The sequence below is a fragment of the Pelodiscus sinensis genome, chromosome 25 (assembly GCF_052426305.1).
Source record: "Pelodiscus sinensis isolate ZL-2025 chromosome 25, ASM5242630v1, whole genome shotgun sequence".
Taxonomy (NCBI): domain Eukaryota; kingdom Metazoa; phylum Chordata; order Testudines; family Trionychidae; genus Pelodiscus; species Pelodiscus sinensis.
In genome coordinates this window covers 17925522-17937690 of record NC_143076.1, presented here as the reverse complement: position 1 = coordinate 17937690, position 12169 = coordinate 17925522, and the positions used below count along the sequence as shown (strand labels likewise).

Below are 12169 nucleotides of genomic sequence, written 5' to 3'. Positions count from 1 at the left end.
GACAGGAGGCCTCCATCTCTCACAGCCTTGTGCTTTAATTCCGTTAGAGGTATGCTGTTATAGGCCACCTTGCTTGAGAATTTTTGTTGCAGATTTGATTGTGGAGGGTGTGGCACCAAGCTCCAGTTATCTTTCCCCCCAGCAATAGAAAGCCAAAGGACTCCTATCTGCACATCATGGGCCTTGGCAAGCATTTTAAAAAGAGCTGTAGTAGTAAGAAAGTCATCAGATAATTTAGATGAAATATGGCAGGTCTGGGTACCAGTGAGCTGGTCAGATTTAGGATGTCACAGTGATGCTGGTAGTGGATAGAAGTGTGTTTAAGATGAGCTCCTCAAGGGGAGGAGAATCAGTTTGCATCAGGAGATTGAATGTATGAATTGACAAATTTTAAACATATGACAATTGTGAATGTCTTCATAGATTTTCATAGGAATTCAGAATACTTCATTCATTAATGATAAGCCTAGAAATCATCTCAATGTGAATTTTCAGGTCCCTTATCGCTTGCATGCTGTCCTGGTTCATGAGGGTCAAGCAAATGCTGGTCACTATTGGGCCTACATATACAACCAGCCCCAGAAAAGCTGGCTTAAATACAATGACGTCTCGGTGACAGAATCATCCTGGGAAGAACTAGAGAGAGATTCATATGGAGGCCTGAGGAATGCCAGTGCCTACTGCCTGATGTACATCAATGATAAGCTACCCCACTTCGTTTCAGGTACTGGAACAAAGACACTGGTAGCACTAAGTCAGTTGTGCAGTGTGTGTTGCCCTCAAACCATTGAACTACAAAAGGTGCTTTTTAATGTAATGTTTAATAGGCAGCAAGTTTAAAACAAACAAAAGGAAGTTTTTCTTCACTCAGAACACAGTCAACCTATGGAACTCCTTGCCAGAGGATGTGGTGAAGGCTAGGACTTTTAACAGGGTTCAAAAAAGAGTTAGATCATAGGTTCCCAAACTTGGCAGGGGGGCATGAAGAGATTTCAGGGAGGGCCCGAAGCGACCCAGCCCTCTTCCTCCCGCCCCTCCCCCAAGAAAGAGCCCAGTTTGTCCGGTTAAAATAATAGGTCAGTGGAGGGATGATAGGAGTTACTATAGAGAACTTTCTGGGTGTCTGGCTGGTGAGTCTTGCCCACATGCTCAGGGTTTAGCTGATCGCCATATTTGGGGTCGGGAAGGAATTTTCCTCCAGGGTAGATTGGCAGAGGCCCTGGAGGTTTTTCGCCTTCCTCTGTAGCATGGGGTACAGATCACAACTGGAAGATTCTCTGCATCTTGGGGTCTTCAAAGTATTTGAAGGCTTCAATATCTGAGACATAGGTGAGAGGATTATTCTAGGAGGTGGGGGTGAGATTCTGTGGCCTGCACTGTGCAGGGGTCAGACTAGATGATCATAATGGTCCCTTCTGACCTTAAAGTCTATGGCTGTGTCTACACTGGCATGAATTTCCGGAACTGCTTAAAACGGAATACTATTCCATTTTAAGTTTTTCCGGAAAAGGAGCGTCTACATTGGCAGGCTGCTTTTCCGGAAAAGCCCTTTTTCCGGAAAAGCATCTGTGGCCAATGTAGACGCGCTTTTCCGGAAAAGAGCCCCGATCGTCATTTTCGCGATCGGGGCTTTTTTCCGGAAAAGACTAGTGGGCTGTCTACACTGGCCCTTTTCTGGAACAGTGTTCCGGAATAAGGACTTATGCCTGAGCGGGAGCAGAATAGTTTTTCCGGAATAGCGGCTGATTTTGTACAGTAGAGCATCATTGCTTTTCCGGAAATTCAAGGGCCAGTGTAGACAGCTCGCAGCTTATTCCGGAAAAGCGGCTGATTTTCTGGAATAAGTGGCCCAGTGTAGACACAGCCTATGAGTCTATGAGTGTCCAGGGCAGACTTCAAAATGGCCACCTTAAAAGGGCAATGCCTGCTCTGTGCTTAAAAGGGCAACTTTTTTTGGCCCCAGTCGGTCCCCTTTTTTTTTCCTCAACAAGTTTTGCTGCTAGTTTTTAGGGGGAGGGCAGGGTTGTGAGAGTGTATCAAAAATCAAAAAGGGGGCATGATGCCGAATCACTGAGCTAGATAGATTCATGGAGGTTAGGTCCATCAATGGCTATTAGCCAGGATGGGTAGGAATGGTGTTCGTAGCCTCTATTTCTCTGGATGGTTTCCATGGTGGGTGACGGGAGGGATCACCTGAGGATTACCTGTTTTGTTCCCTCCCTCTGGGGCATCTGGTATTGGCCAATTTCTGAAGAAAGGATACTGGGTTGGATGGACCGTTGGCCTGACCCAGTCTGGCCATTCTTATGTTCTACTTTTTTATTTGGTTTCTGATAGCTAGTGGTAACATAATATACAACGCACCCAGTCGCTTATACAGCCTAACATCCCTCCTGTGCCTGAGATGAATTATCACTAATGATAACTGATCCTTGTAATTGTGTGTTTACAATGCGTGAGTGTGTAAGCAGCTACTTGCAAGCATTAGCATACATGTGGCATTGTACAGCTGTTGGCCATCTAGCAGAGTCTAATGATTTCATACATGGCTCATTTTGATATAATAGAAACAAACAATGCAGCAAGTAGTACTGCAGAATCTAGTTAATGGGAATGTGTAAGTTGAAACAAGTTCTTGTTTGTCTTTCTAGTGCTATGGCATTTTAGTTTCTAAAATGAACCAATCCTGCACTTTTAATTAGACTTAATATACATTTTGTGCTTTTAAAGACCCTTGTACTTTTACATATTTTTTATAAAGGAAAGAGTCCGAGATAGGGCATTATTATTTATTAGTATTAGATATATTCATTTGATTAACTTGAAGATTTAAAAATCAGTTCGCCTTGCTTTCTACCCTAGTTATGTTTTTTCTTGAGCAATACTATATAACTAAAATGCCTTTATTAACCCCAGTGTCTTAGATATTTCAGTACATGTATAAAATCACTTCCTGCCTGGGAATCCTTTCTGTTTCCTACCTCTGGTATTATGTAGTTTTTGAAGTGCAGAATTTTAAGCGGATCTCCCAAGATTTTTGGTTACCATCGTTTTAAGCCATATCTATAGCATTATGATAGGCATTGGTAAAGAAAAATCTATGCCCTCTCTCAGCCCTGATAGCTACTTGGAATGGGTTTACTGAGCTCAAGAGTTCCATGCGGTAATGTGCTTTTTTATGGTTAGTTATTATTTGTGTTACCATAGTGCATAAGAGCACTAGTCATGGACTAGGACTCCATTGTGCTAGGTTCTGTTCAAACATAGAACACAAAGATGGTCCCATACTCAAAGAGCTGACCATCTAGCATCTTCTCGTACCTTGTTTACGCAACATCTTGAATTCAAATTCCAGGAAAATGTATTTGTTTACTACTTTGTTTTTCCAAACCATTTGATCAGTCCTTTTAACACTTCTAGATATTCCTCATTTGCAGCAATATTTTATCCTGCTTCTGTATGATTTGTTGCTAACTAAAAATCGTGCTTTTCTCCAGATGATGATGATGATGCAAAAGCAGGACACTTTCAGAAAGAAGTAGAAGCCCTGCCACTTGAACTTCAGAATTACATACAGGAGGACAACTGGAGGCTTGAACAGGAGGTGGAGGAATGGGAACAGGAGCAGTCCTGCAAGATTCCTCAGATAGAGTCTTCAGCTAATTGTGAATCTCAGGATTTCACTTCTGAATCGAGACAAGGTAACATGAGATGGGTGGGTTTTCAGATCATGTTCCATATCTCTGTAATAAATTCCACCATAATCTGAGCCTTTCATAACAATTTTGAGTGCCTGAGTAAAGCTACCAACTCACTTCAGTTACTGAGTTCCCATCAGCAGGAAAAAAACAAATGTTGTGTTACTCGTGTGAGCTTGTGCTGATATCTACATAGGAATAGACATGGCATCCAGTTCGAACATTTTGTTGTGCTTCACAAACGCAGTTGTGTGTAATATTGCCATTGAAATGTAGCCACTTCGGTTTAATAAAGCACTGCTTTGTACAGTGATTTAGGTCAGGACATAAAGAAAAATCTTTTGAAAGGGGTGTGTATTAGTGTATTAAAAATTGCAGTACAGATGTTGCAGCTTGAACGGAGATTTGCACTAGCCATTCAAGCTCAGATCCAGCCTGAGCTGTCTCCTGAGCTGCAACAGCACCACTTCTATTTTTAGCATGCTAGCTTGAGCCCCACTAGCCCAATTCTCTCTCCCTGGGCTGGGAGGCTTGTTGGCAGCTGTATTGTGTGTAGATGCACCTTACTAGAGCTTACCGTGAAGAACCTGTAATTCCAAATGTTGACTTTTTGAAATGTTGAGTGGTTTGCAAGGAAAATTTGAGCTGGCTCTTCGGTAAGAAAGGAGGCTGCAACCAATTACAAGGTCATAGAAAGCAGAGTCGCATGCTTAACAGTGGAGCAAAGCATTGGTCCCCATGCCTAGTCAATATAAGGTACAGCCATCCTGTTTACCATTTTCCTCTCTTCCATTTGGATTTGTGCCTTCCTGCTGACATTACTGACTTTCCAATCAGACACATCATCAGGCTGTGAACGCAGCATTTGCTCGCTCTCCTCAGAACATGCCAGGATCACCAAGGACCAGACTGCCCAGGCCATTGCAAATACAGCAAATGCCTACGAGAAGAACGGTGTGGAAGCTGCTCTGTGTAAGGTGAGACTTCAGGACATAGCCCTTGAATCAGCTGGTTTTGCATCTTTGTGTTAACAAACCTCTGTCTCTCGTGTGCTTGTAATTCTGCAGCCCTGCTGCATTGAGCCAAACCCCTTTCTACTTCACTGTTTGGTTTTGGTTTTTTTCTTTCTTATTCTCTTTCTCCTTTTTCTGCTGCCACAGACAAAGGAGGCAGAACCAGCGAAGGTCCAGCTGAGAGAAACGGCCCTGACAGTACAGTCAGAACAGCAACAGGATGCTAAGGGGACAGAGTCTGCTGCCCAGCCTAGCTCGCAGGTTTCTGAAGTGGAGATCCCCAGAGTGGGGAAGATTCTGGTTAGATCCGATGCAGATGGATATAATGAGGAGGTACAGAGCCCAGTGCAGGAGCTAGTTCTTTTTCCACCATTAATCTTTGCAATGCACTGGTGGGCTGCTTTGGGGCTTTCTGGAGATTTGTGCAAGCGATGGTTTGGGCATGAAGCAGTGTGTAGTTCAAGCATGTTTTTCCCTCTGTCATAAGCAGAGAGGTTGGATCCAGTTGTTTAGCAAAGCACTTTTTAAAACAATTTGAAACGGCGTCAGAAAAGTCACTCTGTAAAAGCAAAACCAACCAGGAGTCCTGTGCGTCAGATGAAGTGTTTTTTACCCACAAAAGCTTATGCTCCAATAAATCTGTTAGCTTTTAAGATGCCACAGGACTTTTCGTTGTTTTTACAGATACAGACTAACACGGCTACCCTTTGAGATCTGTAAAAGCACGCACTCCATCTTCTTACACAATAGATCCATTCCAGTTTTTGATTGTAAGTCCCCTTCCTTTCCTTCCTATCACTCATATCTAAGCTATTTCTAGGGCACCTGGCTTCACAAGGGGTTTATGCATATTTTTTTCACCCAGTAGTCAATGGATTTGATGCTATATAATCATTTTAGTTGTCAGACGACAATGTCATATAGTCAATGCCGTGTGACTTTTCCAGTCATAGGTACTGGATCAGCTGCTGGCAATTGAGTCCCATTATGACGTTCAGTATATCACATCAGGCATCTTAAAAATGTTCAGTCTTTTTTCTAAGTACAGTTGCACATCAGCTACACAAATCTCTCTGCGAGAGAATTAATTTGTCCAGACAGTTAGTTTACATGGGAATTGAAAGGGTTTGGTGTGAGTCTAGCATTGTCTTTTTCATAAATCAACATTTATGTTTCGTCTCAAGTGTTTTATCAGTGCAACAGCTCCATCTGTTGAGCTAGATGTGACCTGATTGCATTAAATATACACTTGTGTTGTAACGCTAGCAGAGTAGAATGCTCTTGCTTCAGGCTTGCTCTTCTATGAAATGGTAGTTTTACAAAATACTCCACCAACATGTTTAGTGTGCTCTGTATTTTTGCTTACTTTCACTTTGGGGCAGAGAGCATGCAGGACTAGTTGGGGCGCTATAGTGAAGGGTTCAAGCAGCATGAGTAGTGCATGCATGCGGTGGACATGTAATTATTGTGTGCAATAAAATGAAATTTGTAGCCTAATGGCAGCTCTGGGGTGTACCATCTCCATTCATATCTGGACAATTTTTCCTTACAACTTTACCTTTCTTGAACATTTTTTTCTTTTATCACTACAGCTTTTCTTCTGTTCCTCTCTGTTTTTGTGTGTGGGTTTGTTGTTATTCTTGTGGTAGGTGATGCTTAGCCCAGCCATGCAGGGTGTGATCCTGGCTATTGCTAAAGCCCGTCAGACCTTTGACCGGGATGGGTCTGAAGCAGGGCTTGTTAAGGTACCCTTTTATTTTCCTTTTCTTACATCTCTTAATGCACAAGTCTGATGTTTTCACTGCTGTTCCAACATGTTACAAATGTGAGTCGGTTAGTTCTCCCTCTTCCTATGTTCAGCTATGTTATTTTTTTTTCTTTCCCACATTTCTGTTTATCCACTCCATTACTTGTACTGAGAGGGCTCTGTTAAAGAGAAATTGTCAGGCTAAAATCATTGCAGTGTATAAGCATCCTTTCTTGTGTTAAAGATAATGCTCTAATCTGAAAGATTTTCAAAACTCTGATTTGCCTTCCACTGTCACTACTGTTTTACTACTTGCAGTTCTCTCAGTTTAGACAAGTAAAATAAACGTTTCTGTTTCCACTCCATTTCTGGTCCTCACTGCAAGAGTCTGCAGTGTTTAGTTTGCACAGAATGTTTTTGTTTAAAACCACACGTGCACACATTGACTTCTAAGATAATATAGAAATATTTCCAGTAGTCCTGGGTTGGGAAAAGTTTGTTGTTGCTCCCTTTCCAAGCTTGCATTTGGGGGCAGATTTAATCTAATGTCCATTTAAGTGTTAATATTTAATGAAAATGTTGGGTGTGGGCAGGTATGTAAGTCCAAATTTGGTGAATACTTATGTTGGCATTTACCTTTAGTTACATTAGTCAATGCATTCCTTGAGTCAAGTTAAGCATATGCATTGCCCTCATTTGTTTAAAGCAAAGGATTGAGAGTCAAGAGACCTATGTTCTTGTCTCATCTCTGATCATGACTTGCTGTGGGACCCTGGCCAAATCTCTCCACTTCTCGCTCGCCCCAAGTGCAAAAATGATACTTACTGTCTCATAGGAGCATGTACGGTTTAATTACGTCTGAAAAGCACTTTGGAATCCTTGGGTGGAAGCTGCTTTGTAAGTGCTCAATATAATTATCGCCAGAAAATACAAATTAAATTTTAATCATCACCAGGCCATATGTGGTGTGTAATTAAATTTGGGCCATAAACGTGCACATTTACTGTAGGAATTTCTGTAAAATATGTCCTCCTAAGCTTATGCAATGGGAAGAGAGACTTGAAAGAGGAAAATATTCCTGCACAGAGAGCAAGTCATTGCAAGTTCAGGCTAGACTTTGTAGATTAACAGCCAACGTTGAGAAAAAAAAGGCTTAGGAAAATTAACCCAGCTCACCCTCTGATTGGCTTCCAAGTAGTCATAAATTACACCAGTGACTTTATCATTGTAATTGGGAACGACAATCAGAGGTGACTTTTGGTTTACCGTCTGTCATGTATTACGTCTCAGAATAACATTTTGCCCGTTATATTCTTGTTCCTCTCCTATTTTAACAAAGATTTGAGATGTCCATGAAGAGTTCCTTAAAATGAGCCACTGGCAGTGAGATATCTGACAGTGCCTAAGGGAGTTAGACGCCCAACCCCACTGAAAGTCAGTGGAGCTGGTGCCTGCCTCTCTTGGGTTCCTTTATAAAGGTGATGGGTTTTGCTCAAGGCATTGACTGATGTGACAGCCTTGTCCTTATGTAGTAGGGATGGCATACCAGTTGCATGGAACTGTGTTCTGAGTTGGGACAGAAAATCCTCTAAGATGTCTGGTTAGTCTGTTGTGCTCACATGCTGAGGGTCATATTGATCACTTGATTTGGGGGGAAATTCTTTTCCGACCCCAACCGCTGTGACAGGGACCTTGGGGGATGTTTTACTTTTTTGTTGCATTATGGGACATGGTTTGCCTGCTGCGGTCACCTGATCAAATCTCATCTAGTCAGTTCCCTGCCATCAGAGGGATCTGGGGCGTTGGTGGCACCTCAGTCTCTCCTGTTCTTTGCCCAAGGCACACAACAGTGTAGTCTTCTGAGCACTAAATTCATTAGTTCAGGGGTGGCCAACCTGCGGCTTGTGAGCTGCATGCACTCTTCCCCCCTTAAAGTGCGGCTTGTGAAGCCACCCCTGTGCCCCAAGAAATAGTCCCTAGCCCCCGGCTTCCTGTGCTCATCAGGGAGCTGTCTGGTGCGGTGATTAAAAATGGCGCTGCCAAGATGGCAGGGGCTGACGGAAACCTGATGTGGCCAAAAAGCCTTTGTCTTTTTTTTTTTTTCTCAATAACTCGGGGTGGGGAGGGTGCGGGCTGTGCAGAGAGCTCTTCCTTTTTTTCTCTCTCAACAAAAATTGCTCAAAAAAAATTCTTGTGTGGGTCTATGCATTTTTTCCGCCACTGTTTTTGGCTCTCTTTGTTTAATGGGTTGGCCACCCCTGCATTAGTTTAACTGACTGCTGGGCTCTGCATATGTCTGGAGGATGTATAATGGCATATCACATACAGGGCATCTCACTAGAAGATCTAATGGTTCCTTCTGACCTTAAACTCTAGGAACTGTGTGCCCAATGGAATATTCCCTAAACAATTGCTAGCTAGTGTAAGTAGCAGTAAGGCTTCTCTGCACAGAATCCTGCCAAGTTATTGGGTAGGCATAGCCTTGTAATCAGCCTTCTCACTGCAGGTTTAAATTTCAGTGTGCAGCAATAATAAAGAACGGGCATTTAGCATTTGCTTCACATTGCTAGGCATTCCGTGAAGAATACTCCCGACTGTATCTGCTAGCTAAAGAGACCCCCACACCTCACAGTGATCCTCGGCTGCAGCATGTGCTCATCTACTTCTTGCAGAACAATGCTCCCAAACAGGTAGTGGAGCGGACCCTCCTGGAGCAGTTTGCAGATAAAAACCTCAGCTATGATGAAAGGTACATTCCACAGGGTCCGATATAACGACTTGCTGATCTGGGATTCTGTAGTCTCATCATTCTCCAATTTCTCTGTCTGTTTCCCTGAGCAGGTCAATTAGCATTATGCAAGTAGCACGCGCGAAGCTGAAGGAGATTGGTCCCGATGATTTGAACATGGAGGAATATAAGGTGAGGGACTAGACCTTCTTCCTTTCTCTCTAATGCCTTTGTGTTGGAGGTGTCTCAAAGCAGTGAGCAAGATATTGGCAGGGCACTGGCTGTGCAAACACAGCAACCATTACACACCAGTGGGCCTCTGCTGTATGCTCAGAAGCATTAGGAGCTGTTTCCTGGGAAGTGCTGATCAGGACAACAGGGGTTTCTATTTAGCTCTACTCTTTTCAAAAGGTGCTGTGGGATACTGTGTATGAGCAGAATGGGATGTGTAGCTAACCTCTTCCCCCGTATCCCCCAACAAAGCACCAACTGCAGGAGGGGGATGTGGTTTGTGATTCACGCTTTTTCTAGAGGATGCATTCGGCACGCTCAGTTTGGAGTTAAACATTGCCCGAGATCATCTGTCCTGCTGTGTTCTGGAGCTTTATGGGGAAACAGAGAGGATGAGCATGTTGGGATCCTGTCCTAAGCTTGAGTGAACTCATGTTCCATGTCAGAGCTCTCCCTGCCAAAGGCTGAATGAGCTAACACATCAGGTTTTGCGGGTGTATGTTGGGGGAGGGGTGTCCCAGACACTCATGCACATGAAAGCTTACAGTTGATTAGCCTGTAATATTTCCTGTTCCCCCCCAAACAGAAATGGCATGAAGACTACAGTTTGTTTCGCAAGGTGTCTGTTTATCTGCTGACCGGATTGGAACTCTACCAGAATAGAAAGTAGGCTTAATTGAATTACTTTTACATTTTGGATGAATCCGTGAGGTAACTGATACCTTAAAAGCACGTGTTCCTCTTCCTATTGCAACTTAGGGCCCTTTGTGCTTTGTTGCCGACCTGCCCGTGCCCCTTGCTGTAAAGGCTCAGAACTGACCTTGAGCCAGAGTGTAACTGTTGTGCTGAGTCAGGAGATGGTTTTATGCCATGGCCTCTTACAGTCCCCAGTGTGTTTTCCTTAAGCAGAACTTTGCATTCTGGTCCTTGGAGAGGATTTAGTGCGTTAGCTGCCATTACTGCTTGGCTCTTCGCAAAGTGGGATGAAAATAAAACTCTTGTGTTTGAAAACCATTTGTCTCATATCCTGGAATATTGATGTGCTCACTGGGACATTGAACTGAAAAGTTGGGCTTTCTGCTCTCCCACCCCACATACTGTGACCAGACAGCTGTATGGAGAAGGAGAATTCCCATCCCCAGAGGATGTCAGAATTCGGTTTGTTCCAATTTGGAATGCAAATTGCAAGTTTTGGAATTCTCAGCAAATGGAATGAGCCCTGGCTCTAGGAGATCTTGCTTGGCAGGCCTCCCTGGAGCCATGGACGCTGGCAGCCCTGGGGTCCCCAACTCCAAGGCAGTCCAGCAGGCTGATAAGTTGGCAGGAAATTAGGCAGGTCAGGGAGTTCTCCATCAGAGCTTGGTTCAGCTTCAGTCTCACAGAATGTTTAGGTCATAGGTTCCCAAACTGGGGGGTGCACGAAGAAATTCCGGGGGGGGGGCGTGATCCCCTCTCCTCCTCTCTCCCTCTCCCCCCCCCCACCCCGGTCAATCCCTCCCCCAGAAAGAGCCCGGTCCGTCCAGTAAAAAATTTCGGAAAATACCATGTGATATGTCCAGTATTTTCTGTTCTTCCTGGCTCGGGCATCCACCAGAACACACATAGCACGGGCTGGCTGGGGCGGGGGGAGGATGGCGCATCCTGGGCAGATTTCAAAATGGCCACCTTAAAAGGGCAACTTTTGAGGGGTGGGGGGGGTCAACAACTTTTCCCAGGGAATACCAGCACCTTTTTTTTTTACTCTGGTCCTGAGAATTAAAGGGCCCACGACTGTTTTTTGGCCCTAGTCAGTTCCTTTTTTTTTTCTCAACGAGTTCTGCTGCTATTTTGGGGGGGGGGCATGAGGGTTTCTCAAAAATCAAAAAGGGGGCGTGATGCTGAAAAGTTTAGGAAGCACTGGATTTAAATGAACTCGCAAGTTCTGATGAAAACGTATTTCATCAGAATTTTGTCATCCAGCTTGAAATAAAACCCTGGAGTCTATAAAGAAAAATACTGTCCTCCAAACTTGTAAGAGTGTCTTTCATCTCCAATTTCCCGTTCAAACCAGGAGAAATCTAGTCTAAAGTCTAAATACAGGAGTTGAAACCAGACTGTCCAAGTTTCCCTGGGGCATAAGGAATGCAACCCTGCCTAGCATAGGGGATGCTCTTGAGAGGACGGATGAATGAAAAACAGAGAGGGGAGCAAATAACACTGTCTCAGCTGGGGCAGGGGCCGGGGGATCTGGTGTGTGTGAACAGCTTGACTATAGCTTTTGGAATGTGTGTTACCTGGTGTGATGGTCCCCAACACTCTTCTCCTTCTTCAAGGTATCAGGAAGCACTGAGCTATTTGGTGTATGCCTACCAAAGCAATGCTGCCCTGCTGATGAAAGGACCCAACAGAGGGGTGGATAAATCACTGACTGCTTTGTACAGAAGGAAATGCCTCTTGGTTTGTATCTTTGCCTCTTCAACTGAAAGTGAACAGTCTCGGTGGCAGACTAGTCAGCCTTAAATATTCAGCCCTTCGAGCTCACGATTTCCGTTCACATGTGAAAACTGTGTCTTTTCTCCAGGTTGCTCAAAGGCTAAATGCATCACGCACCTCCTTATAGACACCGTACGAGGGCTTGTTGTTAAACGGCCTTTTAGAGAAGGGATAGATGCTTTGGATTTCCAGCCATTTGCTTTTCACAAAGGGTAATATCTCTTCTTCCTTCCCTGGGGGGAGCCAGCATTGCCTCTTCCTTTGTAACCAGTGTGAGTCT

General features: G+C 44.0%; 1 protein-coding gene across 14 annotated transcripts in view; it reads left to right on the top strand.

Annotated features, from left to right (window-relative positions):
- Window positions 1-12169, top strand: part of USP28 (ubiquitin specific peptidase 28) — a 48403-nt gene that overhangs the window by 32309 nt on the left and 3925 nt on the right. For 5 of the 14 annotated variants that reach the window (XM_075909767.2, XM_075909766.2, XM_075909764.2 and 2 more), the window contains 9 exons: window positions 496-724; window positions 3498-3701; window positions 4536-4675; window positions 4859-5044; window positions 6361-6456; window positions 9029-9207; window positions 9300-9378; window positions 10004-10083; window positions 11730-11853. In XM_075909767.2, the coding sequence (XP_075765882.2) occupies window positions 496-724; window positions 3498-3701; window positions 4536-4675; window positions 4859-5044; window positions 6361-6456; window positions 9029-9207; window positions 9300-9378; window positions 10004-10083; window positions 11730-11853 (1317 nt within the window). Of the gene's footprint in view, window positions 1-495; window positions 725-3497; window positions 3702-4535; window positions 4676-4858; window positions 5045-6360; window positions 6457-9028; window positions 9208-9299; window positions 9379-10003; window positions 10084-11729; window positions 11854-11977; window positions 12102-12169 lie in introns of all 14 variants that reach the window. The other 9 variants (XM_075909776.2, XM_075909769.2, XM_075909777.2 and 6 more) reach the window with 5 other exon arrangements.